The sequence below is a fragment of the Astyanax mexicanus genome, chromosome 6 (genome assembly GCF_023375975.1).
Source record: "Astyanax mexicanus isolate ESR-SI-001 chromosome 6, AstMex3_surface, whole genome shotgun sequence".
Lineage (NCBI taxonomy): Eukaryota > Metazoa > Chordata > Actinopteri > Characiformes > Acestrorhamphidae > Astyanax > Astyanax mexicanus.
Window position 1 is genome coordinate 42,371,390 of NC_064413.1, and position 26,506 is coordinate 42,397,895.

The window sequence follows — 26,506 nt, forward strand, 5'->3', positions numbered from 1 at the left end:
GAAGTGGTGCTCACTTTTCTCCAGTCTGCTCTTCTGCACTGGCTGTTGTTGTTGTTTTGATCTTCTTCCTCTTCTTCTCCACAATGACAACTTTCGACTTCTCGGATGTGGAGGCGTTTCTGGACCATCACCCGGACCTGTTCGAGCAGTACCTGATGCGCAAGGGCCGCTGCGACTCTCTGCGCAGGTGGCTGGAGCGCCGCGCGCCCCCCAAATCGCCACAGGCGGAGGAGAAGGAGAAGCGCGAGCCGTGCGCGTCGCCGTCGCCCTGCGCGGACGCTCTGAAGCGCCGCTCGTCGCACGTGGAGCTGAGGCGCAGCTTCGCGCGCTCCAAGGCGAGCACCGCGCACCGCACGTACGACGAGCACGTCAGTCTGTCGGCGCACGAGTCGCAGTCCAGCGTGCGGCGGCGCGCGCTCCTGCGCAAGGCCAGCTCGCTGCCGCCCACCACGGCGCACATCCTCAGCGCGCTGCTGGAGTCGCGCGTGAGCGTCCCGCGCTACCCGTCCAGCGCGCTCGACTACAAGTGCCGCCTGAAGGAGAACAACGAGCGCGAGTTCTTCCTCGAGCTCGTCAAGGACATCTCCAACGAGCTGGACATGACCAACCTGAGCTACAAGATCCTCATCAACGTGTGCATCATGGTGAGCGCGGACCGCTGCTCGCTCTTCCTCGTGGAGGGACCGTCGCACAAGAGGACGCTTGTGTCCAAGTTCTTTGACGTGCACTCAGGGACCACCGTGCGACCCTCCTCCAGCATGAACTCCAGCGAGGTGCAGGTGCCCTGGGGAAAGGGCATCATCGGATACGTGGCGGAGCACGGCGAGACTGTCAACATCCCCAACGCCTACGAGGTACCCACTAAAGTACCCTACCAAAGTACCCTACTAAAATACCCTACTACTGAAAGTACTGCTGATCTTAAAGGACTAGTAGTGCAAGCTGCCGAGTAGGTCAAACAGTACCAGGCACACACTTTCTATTCAAAGTTTTTATTCCCCCTACATTGTAAATTAATACTGAAGCTATCCAGACTATGAAGGAACACATAAGGAATCATCTGTGTGAAGCATGCAGCTCTGGAACAAATTAAGAAACCACTTCAGTTTCTCAATCAGTTTATCTGATTTTGCTATTTATAGGTATATGTTTGAGTAAAATAAACATTGTTGTCTTATTCTATAAACTACTGACAGTTCATATTCATGAAGTTTTAAGAGTTCAGAAATCAGTATTTGGTGGGATAACCCTGGTTTTAATCACATTTTTATGCATCTTGGCATGTTCTCCTCCACCAGTCTTACACACTGCTTTTGGATAACTTTATGCCACTCCTGGTGCAAAAATTCAAGCAGTTCAGCTTGGTGGCTTGTGATAATCTATCTTCCTCTTGATTGTATAGTCTTATTTTTTACAGAGCTGTAATTAGGTGGGCTCTTATTCAAGTGGGGTGCTGTTAACTTCTGTTTTTTGATGCTGGTAACTTGCACGGGGAACCCTCAGCCTTCCTTTCTTATGGTGGTACTGATGTGAAACAGTTTCATCATAACGTTTTTGATGGTCTTTTTCATTTTTTTGATGTTTTTTATTTATAGTTTGGATAAGTGTAGTATTAATCTACAATACTTAACAGCATATGTGTTAATGAAGATAATAAAACACTCCTAAATAAGCAAAAGCCAGAAATTATATTTATTGGTGTCAGTTTCACAGAATTTGACAACCAGTCTTCTTCACTGCAAGTTTACCCTGTTCATTTGTTTAGCACCACCACATTGATGAATCAGTGAACTTTAGTCATTTAAACAGGGGTGAGTCTAAGGCCCAATCCCATTTCACTCCTTGGCCCTACCACTTATCGAGTGTAACCCTTTCTCTTGGAACAGAGTTAAATTGGAAAGGGGTGAAATCCTCCCTCTAGGAACTGGGACAACACTTCAAGCATCCGATACGACATCAGGAGCAATAAAGTCCAGTAACTTAGCTGCTGGTTAATTTGTTAACTTTAGGGCTTTATTGTATGTCTTCAGAAAGAGGGCAGGTGGTACAGAAATTAATTATTATTGTACATTCCTTAATTTCTCTGTGATCGGGAACTAAAATTAGCTTTGGCTAGCTTTTATCTTATTTTATTTATTTTTTAAGGTGGAACGGGAAAGTTAGCTAGTTAGCTACTGAGACTACTAACAATCTATATGGTTTTTAATAAAAAATGATTTATAAAACATATAAAACATAAACATAAAACTACACATTAAACTCTGGTAAAATAGTGCTAATCGAAACTTTTAACAGGGAAAATACTTACAAACTAAAACACATTAGGATATATTGCCCCATTATCGATATTTTGTCCCACCCCTATTGTCAACACTCAGATTGCTTGTTAAATGTCCTCTGCTGTCAGACATAATAGTGCTGAAAAACATATAACAAGAATGGAGAAAATAATAGAGAAAAGTACACTGCATAATCTTGTGTGCATTCTTTTGTCATATTTTAGATATTTTTTTATCCAGTGTCTTAAATTTAGTCATTTAGTCATTATTTAGAGCTACCCTATTACACAGTGTTACTAGTGGTAGGAAGGTGAAAGCTATATGCTTCCTCAGAGTCACATAAAGTGCCATTACATCTTTTTAAACTGCTGCTCTCACAATGTTATTTTACAGTTGAACACACTTGGAGGAGAATACTAACTGCAAGTCCTGGAACATTACCCAGCAACTGACACCTGCGCTCAGCAGCATTCATGTCAATTGCACTTCCATCTGTAGTTGTGGCATCAGTTTTTGGAAGATCAATTCTTGTCCAATAATTAGACTAGAGACTGTATTTATAGACATACCCAACAACTATATGGGCAATACTCATGGCAATCATCACAGCTTATTTTTGTTTTAGTCAATCAATGTGAAGGTGTTATAAAACTTTGGCTTGTACCTTGTAAGGTATTTCATTTATAAATCTGAGAAATGTTTAGGATCCTTATGCTGCTGAAGAAGCCATCCTTCTTTTGTCTTTAGCTTTTTTCAGTCAGTGTTAAATTTGCTTCCATAATTTTCTGGTATTTTAATTTAATCTATTCTTTTTCCTCAGGGCCAAGTGTTCCCTGTGTTACAGGCTGCAGTGCAAGCCAAATGTAGGATTGATCCACACTGTGCTTGGACTTGTTTTCTCTTAATTAAATCCCAAAACATACCTCATTTTGTCTAAGACGTTTTATTTTAAATTATTAAGTCCACAAAAAAAAAATGCTGGCTCTGAATTTTGTGGTGTGGAAAGATTTCATTTAATGATAAAAAGCTTTTAAATACGTGCTCTCTTTTAGCTCACCAGCTCTCCTCTGTTCTAATTCTTAGTTTTTTTGGTTTAACAATGCATAAATAAGCAGATGAAGACTGAGTTTGCTATTCTGATTTCTACATGTTTGCAGTAGCTCTTGAATCAGTGCCATTAGCAGCACCATGGTTGTTCAGGTAACCAGCCATAGCTGTTGTAGCCAGAAAAAAGGCCCGGGATGTAAAAGACACCCTGTTTTTTGAATGAATATATCTTTGTCCACTTACAAAGACTACTATGTTGAGTTTTAAATAATAACATTAAGAACTGCTGCTTTAAACTTAAGCTTTTTGGAGATTCGTCATCATATTGTAACATACATATACGTTTACAGTAAAATAAATTACTATAAACAAATGCATGAAAGACAGATAACAGATAGCTCCTCCTCTCCCTCTCTTTTCTCTCTCCTCTCACATATTGGTTTCATAGTTGTTTCTGAACAATTTTTAATATCAACTACTAAGTCTTTATTAATAACCTAAGTATCTTAATTAATAACTGAATAAGGTTAATTTAAGATTTACACAGTTTAAAAAACAATATTAGTATAATAGTCTCTGTCTAGATACTAATTGCACTTCTGAAACAGGACTCTGTAAATCTGCATAAAATTATTAATATTGAGTCAAATACTGTATGTAACTCTACTGTCTTAGTTCACATGCTTCTTTTACATTTATTAATAGTTCTGTATCTCTCAGCTTGTCTAGAAATGCATGTGTAATGCATGTTCATGTGACGTGTTGATTAATTAATCTAAGATTTCTACAGTTCATTTTAAATTATTTTAACCTGATCCATCTGTTTTTAAACGTAAGCGCACACATTTGTTACAGTAGCCAAGTAACATGAGATGTTCTCCCATCAGAGCTCACTGTAACTAATCACCGTCAATAGGAATTGAAACCTGATTACTTCAATCATGTCAAAGCATCCGAGAAAACCATTTTTTTTTCTGGAAGGCATTTCGCTTACACAACTGCGCTTTACTGTGTGCATCGGGATGTTCATTCCAATAGCCGAACACTGGACATCATTATAACATGGCCAAAGGCGATTCTTCCTCAATCACCTGCTGAACTCCCATCTCAGGAGGTCCATTAGTGCAGTGAGTTCAGATACAGCACCTCCTACAGTGAAAGGAAATGGCTAGGAGGTTTTCTATATGAAGAATATTCCTTTAGGGTAGACACAGAGCACAGCTGTGCTGGACATACAGTATATATACAGTATATAAATATAATTCAGCTGTCTTCGACCACACATCTACTATGCATGTCACTATTTCATGTCACAAGAGTTCAGTGACCTAAAAGGAAGATGTTATTGACAATGTGTTTATTTAGAAATCTTTCATATATGTGTTGTGTGAGTGTAACAATGGAGTGGGTGGTCAAACATAGTGGTGTACAAACCACAACCACATAACCACAAAATATAATTTGATAACTTGACAAGGGAAAACGTCACGCAGCTCATCAACTGATGAAGTGGGTTGAGGAGTGAGAAAATTCTTGTAATATCAGCACAATCTGTATTTGTTTTAAGGTTCTTACTAGGGGTGTGCCATTTCGTATCGTACACGATAATATCGTAAAAAAATTTAAACATCGTGAACGATAATATACCCTACAATATCGTGCCATATCACCAATCCCATTTCCAATGATATATCTACTAGAGACAGATTATATTTTATATGTTCATTATCATTTATTTTACTTTAATCCTGGATATATGGAGATATTTGTAGTGCATTATTATTAGCATCATGACATGCTTAACCCCTTAACGCCTGAATTAATGTAGCTGTATATGAAAAAATGTTTCATGTGTGTTTTACCTTTAAGTAGATAGTAAATATTGTTGAGATTATTAATTTCACTTTTGCACAAAAATAAATAGAAATTTTGGTATGTTGCAAATTTGCAACAACAGGCAATATGGTCTATTTGGGGTAAATTTGGTATGTTGCAAATTTGCTACAGCAGACATAATGGTCCATACTAAGATAACAATAACAGAGTAATATAACAGTGAAAAATCAATGTTTTATTTATGCACCCAACAGCAGGCATTCAATAATAAATAACACCAATTACTGTCACCAACACAATATACACAAATATTACAGGAAACATTTCATTAATTTGAATTCTAGATTCATTTGAATTGTAAATTGTCAAAGGTTCCTAGGTCCGTGGCGAATATGCACTAACAGGCATTGGGGGAATGCAGGCGCTATCTTGGCAGGTTGATTGAATCAAACGGTTAGTCGCATATTTGCAACAACAGGCGTTAAGGGGTTAACTGGATCATTGACTTCTGTTACAAATCTGATAAAATTCTTGTATTTTTTAACATCTCAGTTAGGGGTGTGCAGTATTATATTGTATGTCATAATAATTTTTTTTTTTTTTTTCCTGCAGTGTATAGTGTATTTTTTAAATATTTTTTTTAAGTGTTTTGACTTATCGCCAAGAGTAGCATTATCGCGAAAATACCATGAAATATTGTGATATTAGATATTATTATTTGGGGCCATATCGCACACCCCTAGTTCTTACAATATCATGGAGGAATTCCACCTGACAACTGATTCGGTTTGCTTGCAGGCATTTAAAAATGAACACAAGTTGTGTAAAAATATTACATTTGTCTATTTTTTTCAGCCAAATGATGACCTTCCTCACTTGCATCAAGACCTCTGTGTACCAAAATTCCCATAAATATCTATCAAATACAAGTTCAACACCTGGAATCAACTCCACGCACCTTAGCTTGTCTCATTAGCTTGTCTCATTGGAGAAGTACTTTAGTCAAGAGGCTTTTATTGTCATTACATCTGAGTACAGGTACACAGTGTGATGAAATTACGTTCCTCCGGAACCATGGTGCAACATAGAACAACAAGCAATAGACAACATAAAGTGCAGGAGTGATGACAGTGCAACATAAAATTATAAAATTATAACACTAAATAACAATAAATACAATAAATACAAAAGACGAGACAATTTAAAGACAGGACAGTGCAGTACCGATACGGTATAATAAAGTGTATAGTGGGGATAAAGTGCAGAGATGTGTGACATACTGTAACATATATAATCACAGCAGTTACTGAGGTAGAGTTTATAGTTTTTAAGAGTGCAGCAAATAAAGTCATGTCAGCCTCTGTGTGCTGACTGGGTGTGTGTGTGGGTGAAGTTCAGTTCTTTGTGAGTGTAAAGTGGGGGGGGGGGGTGTACAGTTTAGTTTTGTGCGAGTGTGTTGGGTGAGTGGTGGGTGGGGTGGGAGTTCAGTTCTGTCTCTGTGCGTTGAGAAGTCTGACTGCCTGGTGGATGAAGCTGTTGCAGAGTCTAGTAGTGGAGGCTCGGATGCTCCTGTATCTTCTGCCTGGACGGCATCAGACCGAAGAGTCCGTGTGAGGGATGGGTGGGGTCGTCCACAATGCTGGTGGCTTTGCGGATGCAGCGTGTGGTGTAGATCTCGGTGATGGAGGGAAGAGGGACTCCGATGATTTTCTCAGCTGTCCGCACTATCCGCTGTAGGGCCTTTAGCTCATTTGCACACATTTGAGCATGACCTACACATTTCAGGTCCTGCCACAATATTTAAAACGAGTTTAGGTCAGGATTAACCAGACCTTACCAAACATATACATTTCATATTTTTTAACTGCGGTCACTAGACTTGCTTGTGTGCTTTGAATCATTGTCTTGTTGCATGGCCCAATTGTGCCCAAAGGTGACCAACTCTATTTTCAGACTTAATATAATGTGAAAAAAAATCTTACATTTAGAAATTCAGACAAAAGCCAAAATATGTCCCTAATGGACTTGGAATGAATCAATAAAAATGTGATTTAATATTACTTTAATATTTTAACGAAAATATTGCATTTGTATAGTATTTTTTAATTTTTTTTATCAGCCTAATGATAAGATTCTTCACTTCACCTTTGAACAGCTAAGTGATGAAATCAACCCCAAGCATTTTATCTCCTAAATTAGTCAGGGAATACGGATAAAATAGGGATTAAAATGGTCACACATGGCCACACATTATTAGTGAACTGGCCAGTTATGAGCCTGAAATGACTACATATGGATGACTACATGAAATGAAATGAAATGACTACATATGCAATGCCTAAATCACATAATGATGTTAAAATGGAACACTAAGAAATCCTGCTATTAAAATGTTTAATAAATAAAATATATATATATATGTATTGTTTATACATGAACAGCTTTAAACGAGTTTAATACTAGGTGAAATCATGTCATTTCAGCATCTAGTTTGACATTCCTTTAATTGCTGTGTGTATCCCACAGGACCATCGCTTCAGTGACGAGATTGACAAGCTGACAGGTTATAAGACACAGTCAATCCTGTGCATGGCCATTTGTAACAGTGATGGGGAGGTGATTGGAGTAGTGCAGGCCATCAACAAAAACCCCAAAGGAACTCCCTTCACTGAGGACGATGAAAAGGTAAGTTCTATCACTGTTGTTCTATTTATATGCATTCAGACCAGCTATATGAGAAATATAACCTTTTGTCTATAAAATCTATCACAGAAACACAAAGAAACATGGTGGTTATGTAGAATAGTCCATCAGTTACGAGAAAAAGTTCACAACTTCATAAACTTCTGAAGAATACATAAACTTCAGAGAACTTCATAGTGAAAACCATAAATAATTGTTTAGTGTGTGTGGATGCGCAGTAGATCAAAAGAAATGTTTCAGAAACCATCAAAGAGCTTGCTTTCATAACCTAAGGAAACAGGCCAACTCCAGAACAGACCTGAAGGTCAATCTGCGCATGGTATGAACTGATTAAGTAACTGGAGACTGAAGGAGCTATTTTCTAAGCTTATCTTCCTCACGTCAGAAATGGTCTTGAGGAATAAAAGCTTGAGAAACTTCTCAAAGGGGAGTCGTGAGACAGCACTGCTGCAAAAAGTAAAAGAAAATATGTCACAAATTACACATTTTCACTTATGATTTGGAATGTGTTTGCTTCAGATGTTTTTTTTTTTACAATTGGGAGTTTTGGGTGTTTATTATCTGTTAGAGGATGATAGAGGGCTATGTGCCCTCAAGGACTAAATATAGTGCATAGCAGCAACCACAAAACTATTTTCTACACAAGCTAACATCTTCCTGTGAATGCACTAGGGGTGCACTGAAATGAAATTACATTTGGCTGAAAAGCCAAAGGCTGAATACCAAACATGTTTTATAGCTTTTCACTAATTTTTCAAATACAAAACTACAATTTAAAAATATGTATTGATCACTTTTACTTAACATTTTTAATATCCCAGCAGACAAATTTATACCAAAATTATTCACTCATCAAGCCAAATAATTGAATACAATGGTTCCGTTTACTTTTGTGGCCACAGGTGTGTAAAAAAAAAGAAAAATGACCTCCAAACTTAACGTGATACTTGTCTGAATGCAAGATTGGGGTTGTTTTTAATGCTTCAGCTTACCAACAGATTTTGGACAATTTCATGCTCACAAATTTGCCACTTACTGTTCCAACAAAACTGCGCACCAGTGCGCAAAGCAAGGTCCATAAAGATGTGGATGAACAAGTTTGGTTTGGAAGAACTTGACAGGCCTGCACAACTTAGAGCAGAGACTGTGAACTAGTCCTACATCAGTGTCTGATGTGCTTCTGGAACAATGACCAAAAATTCCCATAAACACACTCCCAAACCTTTTGGAAAGCCTTCCTAGAAGAGTGGATGCTGTTATAGCTGCAAAGGGTGGGCTGTTATCATATTAACCTTATGGATTAGGAATGTCGACTTTAAATAAATTAGCAAAAAAAAAAAATACTTGCTGCTTCCGCAAAAGTAAAAATACATTATATCAGTATAAAAATAGGGCATCCCTAAAAGGCATACTGTTTTGTATATGCAAAAAACTATAGGCCTATCCGGACGGCATTAGTGTCTCAGGTGGTCCTAATGTAATTTTCTCTTTTATGGGGGGTCCTCTGTGATTTTTTTTCCCCATCGGAACGACCATGTATGTGTTTTTCTCAGACGTCCTCTGAGAAAATTACAGGCTGATTGATCTGTTTATCGCTGAACTCTGTGGTCCTCCATTAATTTTAGTCCTCCCCAGATGCACATCTCTGAGTTTCGTCTCCTCACATTTAATAAAATAGCTATTTGTCCACTGTCACACACTGTAATTACTCTTTGGGCACGTGTTTCCACGGAGATCCACTTAGAAAAACACAACAGCGAGTGTAAATGGAGAAGCTACTGAACGTGATGTCATGTGAGCAAGAAAACCAAAAAATGTACAGGTCCTCCTGTTTTTTCAATTGCAGTCTGGATGCAAGAGTTTTATCACTGAGTGGAAGTGTGAAATATTTTTCACAGACGTCCCTCTGAGAAAATAATCCTGTCCGGCAAAAGTCACTGCTGACTTTGTGAAAAAACTTTATGTTGATGCAGGTAAAAACAAATCACCAAGGAGCCTGAGTGAAAAAAAGAATGACCCCATAACCTTATGTAGATTTAATCTCATTTAATAAGGTTTTAGGTTTAACACTTTGGGTATGAGAAGGTAATGCGTGGTTGAGAGGCTGTACCATGTGTAAAAGTGGTATATAGTTGGAATTCAGTCCAACCTAAATTTCCCAAGAGGGAGGAGGACAACATGACACACACAGTGCTGAATCATTCTCCTCTGTGTCCAGCAGATGTCAGAATTAGTCTGATGAAGTTATTTTTCTGTAAAAAAAAAAAATCAAGTGGTGCTTTAATGGATAAAGTAATGAACCCACACAATAAAATGTATGTACGCACAATGTATTCTGAATAAAGAACTCAGTATATATGTATATGTATTTAAACAGGCCTGCACTGGTGTCCATGGCTAAGCTGATAGGAGCAGTAAGCTATGCTGTGGTTATAAGTAGTAGTAGTAGCAGCAGCAACTTTGATTGATCACAAAGTCAATTTCCTAATCGACTACAATTCCCAATCCCTAATCAATACTTCATTAGGAAGGCAGTCAGCAGGTGTGTGACAGGGTGTCAATGTGACAGACAGAGTTCATTATTATTCTAATCCAGGTGATTCATGGTAATTGCGCACATGATTTGGGTGCAGCTAGAAATGTCAGTAAGGAGATTTTGAGTCTTTTTTTGGGTTAAAAGGTTCAGCTAAGCAGCTTTATAAACAAATACTTAATTCTAAAATCTTTTAAACCACTTCAGTAATATTTAAGTCATATGCATTGATTTTTTGTTTAATCGTCTCCACAAAGGTATTTCCAGTGCTGATTACAAAATTTGAGTTACTGTACTTGCTTTCATGGATGGAATGTCAAAGTGGCAACTGAATATATGAAAATAATGGCAATTAAAATAGAATATGTACCATAACTTAAGCGACTGCATAAATATAACCTTTTCTCAGAATTGCATGTTGAAATATTTAGTTGTCTTCTTGGTGTATTTGTAGTCAGAAATCACAATGCACATTCACTGCATCCGATTTATAGCTATTTTACTGATTGTATAACCACTTGTATTAACCTTTGTTGAATTGATTCAGTTACTTTAAAGGGGGTTAATGTTTATACGTGTGAATGCAATCACTTAGTTTATATTTGCATATTTAATTTAACAGACATTGTTTTGTTGAAGACATTTGTTTGTTTGTTTCTAGACTAATTTTGTAAAAGCCAAATTATATTTACCAAGATTTTATTAAATTAACCAACAAAAAAGTAAACCGTCCAAGGAGGTGAATATAAACAGATATGTAAATGTATCAGGTAAGCTTAATGCTTTAATCTTTTTCAGGGTAAACCTGCTGTTTTTAAAAGTAGATTTCTGCCTCTGTCTGTACAGGTGCTGCAGATGTATCTGCCTTTCTGTGGAATATCGATCTCCAATGCCAAGCTCTTCTCAGAATCCCGCAAAGAGTACGATAGAAGCAGGGTGAGAACCTGCACCACACACCAGCCCTGTTCACAGCCTGGAGAGCAGTGCTGAATAATGCAGTGAGAATTTCAGCTTCACTCCCAAGAACTTCAGCTGATTCCCCGTCTTCTTTCTAATATTGAGTCGAGTCAATTGATGTTTTTAGGCCATATAAAATGAACTAGTGGGGGGAATTTGTTCTCAACAACTGCGAGAGCAAAAGAGGCATTTTTAAAGCTGGTCAATGGTCTGAAAAGCTTCCCCTTTGTTTTGATGCGGATTTAATGATCCTGATTCATGCTGAACAAATCTGTAACAACATCCAGCATAAAAACCTAAAGACACAAATGTGAGTACGCGTGTAGAAATGTAGAGGTGTGCTGAGTGAAGTGTGGTGAAGTGGCTGCTGTTCATGCAGGCTCTTCTGGAGGTGGTGAACGATCTGTTTGAGGAGCAGACAGACCTGGAGAAGATTGTGAGGAAGATCATGCAGAGAGCTCTAACGCTGCTGCAGTGTGAACGCTGTTCTGTGCTGCTGCTGGAGGACATCCACTCACCGGTGAGATGATTAAACTTTAGAACATCAGTTGGTCTGATTATCTGTTCATCTCTTGTACCACTTTCCTCCTCCCCTCCTCACATTCATTGTCCCTCTGTTCTCTACAGGTGGTGAAGTTCTCTAAGACGTTTGAGCTCATGTCTCCACTCTGCAGTGTTGATCATGACATAAGGTGAGTGTTACACTTCATGTGTATGTTGCACACAAGCAGTTTACTCTGTAGAGTATTACCTCACCAGAATATAAGGCAGTGGTGGCTAACAATTTTTGATTAGTAGAACGTTTTCTGAACCTTACAGTACAACATGTTTACAGTGCATTCAATCTGTTTTCTGGATATTTAACTTTTTATTTCTAATATTTACAAGGGGAGAAAACCCCAACACACTTATTAGGACACCTATCACTAGTGTTGCCCCAACACCAGAAAGGTAAAGACTAGCATATGCCTTGTCCGATACATGTGAAGTCAGCCACCACCTCTTTTTTAAACTGTTGCTGATGCAGCATTGCAGAGTAGCATCACAGCGCGCTCAGAGGAAAGCGCAGTGACTCGGCTCTGATACATCAGCTCACAGACGCCTTGTGCTGATCGACATCACCCTTTGGAGTGATGTGGGGACAGAGCGCCATCTACCCACCCAGAGAGAGCAAGGCCAGTTGTGCTCTCTCAGGGTTCCGGTAGCCGATGGCAAGCTACATGAACAGGATTCGAACCAGCGATCTCCTGATCACAGTGGCAGCACTTAGCTTTAGTTTTGGGAATGTTACTTTTAACATTTCCATAATGTTAGTACTCGTCTAGCTGGGAAGGTTATGTGAGAAACATTCTAATAACATTATGATGGAAAACATTGTCACATTATGTTTCAGAATGTTCCTGGAACAATATTTATCTAATGTTATAGGCTAACCTTCCTGGAACCTTTTCAAAATGTTGCTAAAATTTCCTATATCATGTTCTGATAGCTGGGTCTGGTCTAGAGCTTAGATTGGGCCCAAAAAATCCAACACAACATTCTGTCTGAGCCTGACCCAGCCTGTCCTATACACTGTCATTACGAGCCAAAGCCCGATTTAAACGCCACGTTTTCAGAAGTAGTCCGCTGAACTCCGAATGGGCAAAATCTGTTCAGAATAATGTTTATAAACAGAGCAACACGGAAGAAGCACAGGCCTATTATTTTAGAATTGAAAATTAAACTAGAACTAAACTAGATTTATTAGTTTACAAGTGATGTGGGGATGGCACGACTGTTTTTAAACACACTTCTTGCTGTGTGTGTACATGTTTGTGCATCTCCATGCATGTGTTTGGTGAAGTCAGCATGGAGAAGGTGTCCTGTTCGGACTGGCTGATCAATAACAGCATTGCTGAGCTGGTGGCATCCACAGGCCTACCAGTCAACATCAGTGACGTGTGTCAGGATCCCCGCTTTGATGCTGAGGTAGATCGACCACACGCATGCACACACACACACACACACACACACACACACACACACAATCACACACACACATAGGGTTGCAAGATTTACACTATAATAACTGTTTCAGAAAACATCAAAATGCTTTTGCTGTATGATACTATTTTACAATAAGCGTAAAGCAGTGTGGCACCAGCTAAGAAAACTAAAGGGCAGCAAAATATTCTATACCAATTTATTTTGCCCATGGACATGCCCCACTCCTAATCTGGAAATAAATGGAAAAGCACCGACCTGAAGCTGTTGATATAGAATAGAAATTAAACAGTGTTGTATAAACTGTGCTGTATTCCTTACATAACCACTCTGAATAAGAACTTACCACTGTTGAAGAACCCATGCTGTGCTTGGTTTAAAAACATGCCTATAAGAGGCTGGGATATAGACAGTAATCCTTCAGCAATTTGACGATGTCCTGCTGCTGTTCATTCATGCATGAACAAGGGATTGGGTAATGAGATCCGTCATCCACTAATCAGTCCCTCTGTCTCACACACACACACACACACACATGTTCATAAATATGCTATATATTTCTTTACAGGCTGACCAGGCCTCAGGGTTTCATATCAGATCAGTGCTGTGTGTGCCCATTTGGAACAGAACCCATCAAATAATTGGTGAGTTCCTACATAGTAGGACACACACACACACACAGACACATCTTTGATTTTTCAGAACACAAAGTTATCAGTATACATACAACGGAATGCAAAGATTTGAGCAGTCCTGGTCAGTTTTTTGTCTAATTTCTAACAGGCATTCAGATAAAAAGGACATATTTGATATTTTATGTATAATTTATATATAGTTATTTTTTTATTTTTGTTCTTAACAGTTTCAAAATAAAACTGTTTGTTCAGTACCTAGTAACAACTTATTTGAGAAGTGTCTCAGCTTGTAAACTCAGTTCTTAATTTAATTTCAGTTCTTGTTTGGGAGAATTTCACACACTTTCTTGTAAAAAAAAAAGGCGTTTAGTTCCATAAGAATTTTGGACTCTTTTTGGAGGGTGGACCTCTTTTTATTTTTTGGTCTAGAATTGTACAAAACATAAAAGACTAAAATTGTTTAAAATGTGTTATCTTTCAATCCATGCCTTTTGAAAAGAAAGAAAAAGACTCTCTTAACAATATTTTATTAATAGAGCATATTGAAATGCACATACAATCATGGCCTAAAATGCTGGCACACCTGAAATCTTTCCAGAAAATTAAGTATTTGATCAAGAAAATTATTGTAATTACACGTTTTGTTATATACATGTTTATTTCCTTTGTGTGTATTGGAACAACACAACAAAGGAGAAAAAAAAGGCAACATTTATAGAATTTCCCAAACGGAAAAATGGGCACAATTATTCTGACACTGAGCCCTACATTGTGCCCCAAAATCTTCAGATTTCTTGACACATAGTTAAGGCACTTAATGCCAGATGCAACAAAACACCCAAAAACATCTTTGAAACTCCGTCATATGTGCCTGACGGTAGCCTCATTCCATTTTCGGTAAACAGTAGAAGGATGTGCTTTACCAAAAAGCTCTATATTTGTCTCATCTGTCCACATGAAGTTATCCCAGAAGGATTTAAGCTTACTCACATGCCTTTTGGTAAATTGTAATATAGCTTTATTTTGTTTTTATGTCAGCAGTGGGGACCTCCTGGGTCTTCTGCGATAGCGTTTTATTTCATTTAAAGGTCAAAGAATAGTCTATGCTGACACAGATGCACCATGAGCCTGCAGGGCAGCTTAAATTTCTTTGAAACTTGATTGGGGCTGATTTACCACCATCCAAACTACCCTGCGTTGCATCTTTTCATCAGTTTTTTCTTGGATCCACATCAAGGGAGATTATCTACAGTTCCATGAGTTTTAAACTTCTTGATTATTAACTTTGATATTGTAGATTTTTTTTTGGGTTCTCAATTCCTCAGACAGTTCTCTTCTCCAATACAAAGATTGAGTCAACTCCTTTTTCTCTGGTTTTCAGGTGTGATTTTTATATTTTATATTTAATTTAATTTATATTTAATTTTTAAATTAAACAAGCTTTGCATGCTTGAAATGGGTATTTACCCACAATTTTAAAAAGGTGCACATAATTTTGTCCGGCCCATTTTTGGAGTTTTTTGTGCAATTATGTCTTTTATGTGTATTGGAACAAAACAAACAAAAGACATAAACATGTGTAAATGTGTCACGCCTGGCCCTGTTTCCTGTCTGTCCTCGTGCCTGTGTTGTCCCACGTGACCCGTGCCCCTGTGTTCTGCCTGTGATTTTCCATTACCTCATGTCTCATTTGTAGCTCCACCCCTTCCCCAGGTGTTTCCACTCCCAGTGTGTTTCCTGTTTAGTTAAATAGCTTTCCTCTGTCACCTGTCCTGGTCGGTCTTTGCACTGTCTCCTGTCGTTTGTCTTCTCGTGTTCCCAGAGTTTCTCTCCGTGTTTCTCTCCGTGTTTCTCTCCGTGTCTATCTTAGTTTAATCCTTGTTATTATCCTTGCCCTGTTTAGTTCATAGTCTTGTTTCATTATTCATTTTGTTTTCCTTGTTTAGTCTCCCTATTTGTTTGTAGTATATATTTATCTTCCTGTTTATTCTGTTATTTTCTAGTTCCCTGTGTTTTCCCTAGTTTATTCCCTTGCCCTGTTTTAGTTTATCCCGCCTAGTTTTATAGTCTCCCCGTTTGTTTATCTTTAGTATCTCGTTTGTTTGTTAGTTTTAGCTCGCCTCTGTTTCTTGTTTTTCTTTGTTTCTTGTTTACTTGTCTCTTTGTTTAATAAATTCGCCCTACCTGTGTTTACGTCCGCCTCCTCGTCTCTCTGCCTGGGTCAACCCTGACAAAATGTAATTGCAAAAACAATTCTAGGAGAAATACATTTTAGGAGTACTAACTCTTTTGGCCATGACTGTGTGTATACCTCTAAATATAATGAGAAAATAACATTATTGTTTTTTTTCAGATTAAAAAGAAATATATCATGTAACTTTGAAAAAAAAAAAAAAGCTCTTGTGAAGACATGTTAAGTTTTCTTTCTTTTCAGGACATCCTTTTCCTAAAATATACAAAAACAAATGCACCCACAAACACACACACATACCCAGTTTCTTCATAAAAGACAATTGTCTTATCTTTTTTAAGGTGTTGCTCAGATTCTGAATCGCTTGGACAGGAAGACGTTTAATGATGCAGATCAAAGGCTGTTTGAGGTGTGAGTTCTGCTGGTGTTTTCACTCATATGAAATAAAGACATCAGTTCTGCATAAGTCAATGTTTTACTCCAGTCATCCTCTTAATGACACTGAACACCAAACAAAAATCCCATCTATTATTAATGAACTGCTTCTGTATGAGATTATAATTGTGTGCTGTTGTGTTTGTCACAGGCCTTTGTTATATTCTGTGGCCTCGGCATAAACAATACGATGATGTACAACCAGGTGAAGAAGACCTGGGCCAAGCAGTCTGTGGCTCTGGATGTGAGAAAAATGTGCTCTCTGTCTAACTCTCTGTTTTATTGTTTATATTGGTTTAACAGAGTGTGTTTTGTAACATTCTGTAACATTTATGCTTTCAGATGCTGTCTTATCATGCCACGTGCTCGAAGGTAGAGGTGGATCGACTCAAGGTATTTCAGATCAAACTAACTTAAAAATAAAAGTGTAGACCTTTTTTTTGGCCAGGCAGTGCATCAGTGTATAAGTGTGTATAAGAATGGGCATCTATAAGGTCCTCTATTCTTATAAAAACAGACAGAAGAATATTATGTTCTTTAGGAATAGAAATGAATATCTGGTATTTGTCCAAACAAAGCCTTTTATTTCATTATTTTTATGAGGATACGCTTACCTATATTTTTATTCTACGTATTATTCTGAAAAAAGATATACAGAACACAGGTTGACATTTATCAATCTACTTCTTGTAGCAATCTATAGCAGTAGTTCTCAAATTTGTAGGTCATTTATCACCAATGACCAACCTAAAACCTCCAAGTAACACCTATTAACAAGCCTTTCCACAGAAACACATGTAGTTACCACACACAGTTATTTAAAACAGTTACCCTTACATGTAATCCACACATAAACATGTCATCATATCTTTAGGTAACTGTTCTTCACCTGTTGTGTGGAGCTTTCTTGCTTTTTGTAGTCTGTAAGTTAGATAATTAGGTAAGTTATTTGTTTCTGGCTAATACAGTATTCATACTAAGACTCTCAAAGAAGGAAAAATAAACTACATGAGAGCCAAGCAGTTAACTAGTGTTTTTTACCTTATTAAGCTATGAAACTATAATTCAGAAACTGTAGTGAACTGTTGGCAACTGACTGATTGATGTCTGTTATCATATCTTGTGGCGTTTCAGTGGTTTTAGTGTAGGACCAATAAAATTGATGTTAATAATGATAAAAACAGACTGATGTGTAGCTTATTTACAGGTTCTAACAGGTAAAGCACTAAACAAAAACAAATGTAGTGTTAGATAGAAAATTACAGGTGGAAACTTTTTTGATTTCTGTTCTTAATATTTTTAATGCAAGCAGATGATTTTCTGAGGTCATCTAGTTAGTGTACCACCTTGGGATGCTTTGAGGACCACCGGTGGTACTCGTAACACAGATCCACTCGAACCACTGATCTACAGGAATGAATGGAAAAGTGTTAAAGGCATCACTACGGAATGCTTACACATGAGCTATAGGATTAAAAGCTCCAGGAAAAGGGAGTGCATGACTCATATTCATTTGGGAATGAAATACACGGTGCAAACACATTCTATAAATTCCTGAATCTTTGGGAATGTTATTACTGAAAGTTTAACTCCTGTGTGCGCAGAGGGAGTTGATGAAAACTTTAAATTAAACTCATATATCATTGGGGAAATTGGACATAAGGAAAACACACGCTAAACTCTCTCAGTTGCTCTGAACGGACAGTGTACAGGCCCATATTTCCGAGGTTGAGGTATTCATAATTAAAAGAACAGAGCCGTATACAGTGTGTATCAGCTCTCAGTGGGTGTTGGGTTTAATTGCTTTAGGTCTGCTGTTATTAAGATTGTTAAGCTGTGTTAAAGGCTCGCTCTGTCTTTACTCTCTCAGGCTGCAAAGATCCCCCTGAGCAGCGAACTGGGCATCGACAAGTTCCACTTTAATGACTTTTCACTGGACAATGATGCCATGATCACGGCCTCCCTGCGGATGTTTCTGGAGCTCGGGGTTGTGCAGAAATTTAAAATTGATTATGAGGTGAGGTGGGGGACTCGAGAGGGGATGAAAGCCAATGCTCTGGACCCCAGAAGTCATTACTTACAAATGCATACTCAGAGATGCAGGGACTAACCTGCTGTAGATGATAATGGTGGGATGGTTCACCCATGTCGGAACAAAATAATATTTTTGATTAAATATTTAATTAACACAGGAAATACAAAGAACTAAGTAAAAAAAACAAAGTAATTAAACTATGTTTAGTTTTATAATTATACTTTTTTAATCTATAAGGGCCCATATTATAAAAAAGTGCTTTCTTTGATATTTTAACCAATTTCTTATTGCAATAAAGAAGGCACATCCCTCTTAATATTTTAAGGTTACAGTCCCAACATAACAACAAGCTCATATTTTGTATTTTAAAATGTTATTTTTTTTGTTTTTCAGAAATGGTGTTAGGACAAGTTATATAGAACATTAAAGCATTAGGTTTTTAAAAAAATATGGTTGGAACAGAGCTGTAGAAATTAAAAATACACCTTTAAAACTAACTAGTTTTATGTATTATAAGCACTAACCCTGCACACGTAAACTCTGTAAATAAGGTCAGATGAACAAACACACATTCACACACTGATCTGAGATGAACTTTCCAAACCTTTTAAAGGGTCTGTGACATGTCTGTCACCATCGTATCGTATGGAATTAAATCTGTGAGTTTTAAGTAGTACTTGAAGAAAACATGATTCGTATGTTTTAAAACATACCATTCACTCTCCAGTCGGTCCATATGGTCGATTTATGGAAACTAAGCTACAACAAAAGCCTGTTTTGAATTTGCTGTTTGTCTAATGCTCTGAGACCCACCTCATAAGATCCACCCATTCACTTTTGTTAAATGAGCCACAATATAAACTAGCTAATTAAAACAGTTAATATACATACACTATATGACCAAATGTCTGTACACCCTTATTTAATCCCTGTACACTTAATTTTTTTATGAAATTGATCATTGCTGCTGGTATCTATGTTAGTTACCAAAAAAAAAGGATTTATTGTATGTTAACGGTAAAACAAAATATATATTTTTTAAAGAATTATTGCCTAATTATAGACTTGTTGGATTACATAAACATGAACCTATTGGCAGCGTGCCAAAGCCAGACGTGGGGTATAAAACCCCCAGTATTTATCTGTGGGACAGTGATACTTCAGGGATGAGGTGAGGTAGTGATCATCCAACATCCTGATCACACTTCCTGATCTGCTGAAACCAATAGAATGCCTTTTCAGGACAGTAGAGACAGTTACGCCAACAAAAGCAGCATACACTATTTTAAATACCCTTGATTTCATAAGAAACAATGTTTGAGCAGGTGTCTCAATACTTTATGTCCATATATCATTCTTACCATAAAAAATTCTGAAATAGGATATCCTGAGCCAGATTTTCTAGATTTATATAATATAAGGTAATTTTTGTATTTTATGATTGAATGAGCAGAGACATATCATCACACACACATTTTCCTCATGTGCAGGTACTGTGCCGATGGCTGCTCACTGTGAGGAAGAACTACCGCACTGTGGCCTACCACAACTGGAGACATGCCTTCAACGTCTCCCAGTGCATGTTCGTTATGATCACCGTAAGTCTTACCGGATCTATTCTGTCTATAACCCCAAATCTTACATGCAGTTTCTTATATTTACTTTTACCTTTATTTGCTTGCAGACAGTATGAATCCAAGACATTTCAGGATCTGTTCGTAAATATTTTATAATTTCTTTTCATGGGTCCAGAACGAAGGAATTTAAGTTTTCTCATACGACTAATCAAATAATAAATGTTGTTGTCTTTTCATTTGTACACCATTTAGTTTTGCATTAAGATATAATGTTTTTCATTGTTTGAAATGCACAAATTCTGGCTCAGAGTGGTCCAGTGGGCTAAGTGCTGCCACTATGATCAGGAGATCACAGGTTCGAATCCTGTTCATGTAGCTTGCCATCACCTACCATAGCCCTGAGAGAGCACAATTGGCCTTGCTCTCTCTGGGTGGGTAGATGGCGCTCTCTCCCCACATCACTCCAAAGGGTGATGTTGCTCAACACAAGGAAGGCATCTGTGAGCTGATGTATCAGAACAGAGTCGCTGTGCTATTCCTTCTAGTGCGCTGTGATGCTACTCAGTAATGCTGAATCAGCAGCAGTTCAAAAAGAGGTGGTGGCTGACTTCACATGTATCAGAGGAGGCATGTGATAGTTCTTACCCTCCTGGTGTTGGAGGCATTACAAGTGATAGGGGGACTCCTAATGAGAGAATTGGGATAATTGGTTGTGTAAATTGGAGAGAAAATGGGTAAAAAATTAAACATGAATTTATGAAATGCACAAATTCAGGAAATCACCATCGGCACTAAAATGATTGTCTTTTTTTAGACTGCAGGGTTTCAGGAGGTTCTGACGGATACTGAGACTCTGGCACTGATGGTTGGGTGTCTCTGCCATGACCTGGATCATCGAGGCACAAACAACGCCTTTCAGGCCAAGTGAGCTGAGAGAACTGCAGTACAGCTAAAACTGTCTAATCAATTCTGACTCACCTAAACAGTCCATATGATTTGACATACAAAAAGCAGCATGAAGTTACAGCTCTGTTTCTAACTTTCTACTGCCCTCTACAGGTCAGGATCAGCACTGGCACTGCTGTATGGAACATCAGCCACTCTAGAGCATCACCATTTCAATCACGCGGTCATGATCCTGCAGAGCGAGGTGACCATGGGAACTAGCATATGCATTTTATAAGATCAGGGAGGTTTTCCTCTATTTCTCACCAGTATCCTGTCACAAATCCATGCCTCACTTTATTTACAGATATGTGTTTTTTATTTCGCAAAAACAAGATAACAATTTATTCATCCCAGAGAGGAAATTTGAGTGAGTCAGTATCTTAAATACAGACACAAATGCAATATTAAATATAATAAATTAAGATATATAATGGACTTGTATAAGTATAAATGTATATACCGAATAAACAGAGAAGGTAGTTAACTAAAAGTCTAGAGTGTTTTATAAATATACAAAAGGTACATGACATATTAATGTATTACAAAATAACTCAAACACTAAACATCACTACAGATCAACTGAAAGGTGCTAAATTGTTACAATGCTCTTTACCTATATATTTTTTCTGCATTCTATGACCCTATACACTTGTAAAAAAGAAAGTATACTTAAGAGCATTGGAAGTATGTTTAAATATACTCAACGAAAATACACTTTAAATATACTTTCTCTGTATTTCCATAAAATGTATTTTTAAGCATTATGCTTTAAATTATACATTGTGTTGATAGAAAATCTATGTAGTGGCATTAAATACTGCTTAAAGTGCACTTAAAGTGTATTTTTTTTCCCAGTAGCATTAAGATGCACACAATATGTGCATCAATACACAAAAGTAGTACATTTACAATATACTTCAAGCGTATTAAAAGATTGTTTAAAAAAAAAAAACACATAAATAACTCTACTTAAGTAAAAGCAAATTTTTTGCTTTTATGTTGCAACTGAAATATACTGAAGTTGCTATAATTTGTTCCAAAAAAGTACATTTATTATGTATTTAAGTACATATTTTAATTTGAAAAAGTATGTACTTTTCCATGTTAAGTATACATTTAAAAATATACTTAATGCACTTTTCTTTTACAAGGGTATCCATTAATAATTAATGTTAATTAAAGACCATCCTAAGTTTATGTAATTGAAAGAGAGAAAGAAGCTTACAATAAATGGGAAGCTATTGACAAAAAAAGCATAAAGGACTGTGTATATGAATACCGTTATGTAAAGAAAGGATTCAGTGCTGGTTTGTGTAACTGAACAGACATATTGCATCATCATGTGGTCAGAACCAGAGGCAAGGCTCGTCTTTCAAGCTCTGAGAAAAGAAATGATATATGTCTGCATATGTTTCTCTTTGAACTTGAGATGTTGTGGAGCATTATTATTTACATCCACTATTTTACTATTACATCTATTTACCACTGTGTTAGAGCAGTCAATGAGTCTATGTTTTTCTTCTACTTAGGGTCACAATATTTTTGCCAACCTCTGCTCGAAGGAGTACAGTCACATGATGCAGCTCCTGAAACAAGCAATCCTGTCCACAGACCTCACCCTCTATTTCCAGTAAGTTCATTTTTACACAGAAACATGCATTACTCTGCATACAGTCTCCTACAACCAACCACTGGTACAGAGACAACTAGGAAAACAGCTTAGCACTCTGTGGTCCCCTGATTTATTTTTGATTGCATTAGCACATGACAGCTTTCTGGTGTTTTAACATTTACATTTCATGATTAATGCTTACTTAGAAATGCCCCAAAACAGTTTTGTTTTATGATCAAGACTGTTTTGAGGCAAGTCCAGTCAGAGAAAAAGACATATTAATGCATTATTTACATTATTATGATTTAATATTTTATGTTGCCAACACTTGAAATCACAGATGATATTTCATTGCGTGAGCTTTGTGGCAAAGGTGGACATAATGGCAAATAATGTTATTATTATTATTAAAAAAATAAAACATGGCAAACTAGAAACCAAATTAGCAAAAAGCTGGACTGACACACAAAATCTGAGAGATAGCAAAACTAACACCTGTAACTAACAACAGAAACAGACAGAATACAAATGAACCAAGCTAAGCAACACTGTACACTGACATGAAAAGACTAGACTAGAACTAGACTAGAAAAGAAACACTACAGTTTTTTTTTTAGCCACAGAGTCAAAACAAAAAAAAGGTGTTTTGGACGACTTTTTTTTTTTGGCCAAGCAGTGTAAAATGCAATTATGTATTTATTTATTTAATTAATTTTTACCAATAGATAAAATTCAGAAATAAATTAAATCTCATTCTTCTTGTTTTTATCCCACAACAGAAGAAGAACCAAGTTCTTTGAGTGTGTTCTGTCTGGAGAGTTCAGCTGGTCGATTCAAGAGCACAGAGATGTCCTGAGGTGAGCCATTCTCTTTACTTTACACATACAATATGTTTTACGCTATTTAAAGTCAAAGATACGCATGCACAGAAGTTAAAGCTAAATTATTACAATATCCCCACCCCAGGTCTATGCTGATGACTGCGTGTGATTTGGGTGCAGTGACTCGACCGTGGGAAATCTCTAAACAGGTCAGATTTAGCTTCAATGTTCCAGCCCATATCTGATTGATGTTCTACATATCATATGCCCCTATTTTCCTCAAGAGGAGACGATAAAAGTTGTAGGTAAAAGTTTGTGTCTCTCCCTGCAGGTGGCAGAACTGGTGACTAGTGAGTTCTTTGAGCAGGGTGATAGAGAGAGAGCCGAGCTGAAGCTCACTCCATCTGTAAGTGTTTCTTTATCACTCTTTTCGAAAGCTATTGGTAAATGCAAATATTCACATCATGATGGCCTGATCACCTTGAAATACACTACATAACAAATAAGTTAATTAAGACTTTGCAAATAGTGACTAATGAAGACTTACTAAACTAAAAAAAAAAAATAATTCTCTCCAGGCCATCTTTGACCGCAACCGTAAAGATGAACTCCCTGCACTCCAGCTGGAGTGGATTGATGGGATTTGTAAGCCATTGTATGAGGTAAACAAATATCACTGTGTCCTCTTGATACTGGTTGGCTGTGTCCTGAATGTGGTGTGAATAAATAATGAAACTATCTCTGAAAAGGCTTTGGTGAAGCTGAATAGGAAGCTCCAGCCAATGGTAGATGGAATTGATGCCAACCGCAAGAAGTGGGAGGAGCTTTGCCTGTCCTATCAGCAAGCATGCAGCATCTCAGAACCCTCCAGCCCCTGTCAAGTAGAGGGAGAGGGAGAAGAAACCAATCCAAGCAAAGAATCCACCCCTAGAACACAAGCTGGGTCATGTGGAAATGCAGCGACCAATCAAAGCACAGAGTCTAAGCACTGACCGGAGTCAAACATCTGTAGCCAATCAGAAGAAGATAATGGGGGGAGCTGATGTGGAAGAATGTGGGAGGGAGCCCAAAAGAGAATGAGCAGTCACATTACACTGTCTGATTAAGATGCATAAACATTTTTTTTTTTTACTGACTGAAATACAGCAAAAATGCTGTACAGCATAAGAACAAGCTACAGTTGGGATGTTCCATGTGTTTTTTTTTTGTTGTATTATATATATATTTATTAGTAGTATCACTTAACATCTAAGTGGCACAAGTTAGAAGGAAAAATGGCAATTCATGTGTCACATATACAAGTGCATCTCAAAAAAATAGAATATCATTGAAAAGTTACTTTATTTCAGTAATTGAGTATGTGACAACATGTCAGTTAGGAAGCTACTCTGCCTGTTTTTTGTTCATGTAATTCTAAATCTAGCTCGGCTGTTCTGACGTGAATGGACTGTTTCTAATTCATGACAGTGAGTGAAAATGTGAAAACGAGCTAAATCTAATGGCTGAATGCATGGTGGCTGACAGCATGTTGAGACCAGTTCAGAATATGTGATGAATTCACGTCACAGAACATGAGAATATTCTTGAATGAAGCACTAACACTGATTTGCTTGATTGAGACTGACTGTGAGTTTTTATCACTGTGATGCTTTGCACTTCTTGACCTGTTGTATATTACGACGTATGTTTCATGGTTCAAACAGTCTCATGCCTTTTCCACATTCATACCACATGTAATACTTAATTTTTCTGTAAATACATCCAATTGAGTCATGATTTAGCAATCCACCACTTATGACACTGCACAGTATTGTTTCCTTATGTCATAAACAGTATAATATCATATTAGAGTCATATACACACACATTGGACCTATTTGCCAACCATGCTAAAAACTAAACTTCTTCCTAAAACCTATTCTGCCACAGATGAAGATTCTTATTTGGAATTTGCTTAATTTACAAAAACAGTAGGATCATCTGTATTAGAGCATCATAACAAACCTGCAAATTCTGCACACCCACCTTCTCAAGAACAAAATTAAGAAAATAATAAGGAAGTTTTTGGTGAATGTAGCCCATTAAAATTAATGATAACTGAGGTATAATGTTAAATGTCTGATAATCAGAAATTTACAGGCGTGTATATTTGCAAATCCTTTAAACATACCTTTATTTGTTTTTGCAAATTGACTTGATGTGTGGTACAGAAAGTGTCTTAAATGAAACAATTCATTTGATGGCAGTATCTCTCAGCATTCTTTGTGTTTTTTATATCAGTAATAGAAAAAGTGGTATAATCTGTAATCTGGAGTATTAAGCTTTATTCAAATCCAAAAATGTTTGTAACGTTACTTTTTAACAGTATTTGAACAGTATGTAACTGATTACTCTAAAACGTTTTTGTGAAATCACTGTGAATTCTAGAGTGAAGTAACTGTACTGCATGCTGCATTAAGCTGCTTTGAAATGGCTCTGTGCTTTAAACAGGAGTGTGAAATTTCAGGTCGATTTGCAGATTTGCTGCTAACGTTACCAGCATGCATGCAGTTGCATTGTGTGCTCTGTTAAATGTTTGCCTTACTCAAAGATGAGTTGTGTGGTATTTTTGCATTGATTGCTATTTGGCATTTCGAAAAGAGATCATTTATATTCTTGTGAACTAGATGATGGGAGGGATAAAACATGTTTTTAAATATTTTATTAGCTACAATGAAAGTAACATTAATGTTCGTATGACATACTTTGGGCCTGCACATTTCTTTACTGGATCTTTTTTTTATATATATATATATTTCAGTGTCTATGAACTCCACTGAATGCCAAATGAATGTCAAAGAACTACTGTAGCCAGACGCAGAGCTGGTCATTCTCCTCAGGCAGTTTTGTAAATAAAGAGCACTGTGATCCAAAAA

General features: G+C 37.3%; 1 protein-coding gene across 2 annotated transcripts; it reads left to right on the forward strand.

The window, feature by feature from the left end:
• Positions 1 to 26,506, forward strand: pde11al (phosphodiesterase 11a, like). 2 transcript variants are annotated; one of them, XM_007233441.4, is made up of 20 exons: positions 1 to 854; positions 7,689 to 7,847; positions 11,245 to 11,334; positions 11,735 to 11,875; positions 11,983 to 12,047; positions 13,203 to 13,323; positions 13,907 to 13,982; positions 16,506 to 16,573; positions 16,751 to 16,843; positions 16,942 to 16,992; positions 18,470 to 18,616; positions 20,125 to 20,232; positions 21,026 to 21,135; positions 21,271 to 21,361; positions 22,689 to 22,789; positions 23,551 to 23,628; positions 23,738 to 23,801; positions 23,924 to 23,998; positions 24,171 to 24,254; positions 24,342 to 26,506. In XM_007233441.4, the coding sequence occupies exons 1-20, from the start codon at positions 84 to 86 to the stop codon at positions 24,582 to 24,584; spliced, it is 2,736 nt and encodes a 911-aa protein (XP_007233503.2). In that variant the 5' UTR covers positions 1 to 83; the 3' UTR covers positions 24,585 to 26,506. The 2 variants fall into 2 exon arrangements, with proteins under 2 accessions (XP_007233503.2, XP_049336648.1); XM_049480691.1 differs by lacking the exon at positions 18,470 to 18,616.

What these genes read in the sequence shown, in the direction of transcription:
- pde11al (XM_007233441.4), top strand. Translation starts at nt 84, where the DNA reads ATGACAACTTTCGACTTCTCGGATGTGGAGGCGTTTCTGGACCATCAC. An exon ending in ACATCCCCAACGCCTACGAG is followed by an intron (nt 855 to 7,688) that starts GTACCCACTAAA and finishes TGTATCCCACAG; the next exon opens with GACCATCGCTTCAGTGACGA. An exon ending in CAGATCAAAGGCTGTTTGAG is followed by an intron (nt 16,574 to 16,750) that starts GTGTGAGTTCTG and finishes TGTTTGTCACAG; the next exon opens with GCCTTTGTTATATTCTGTGG.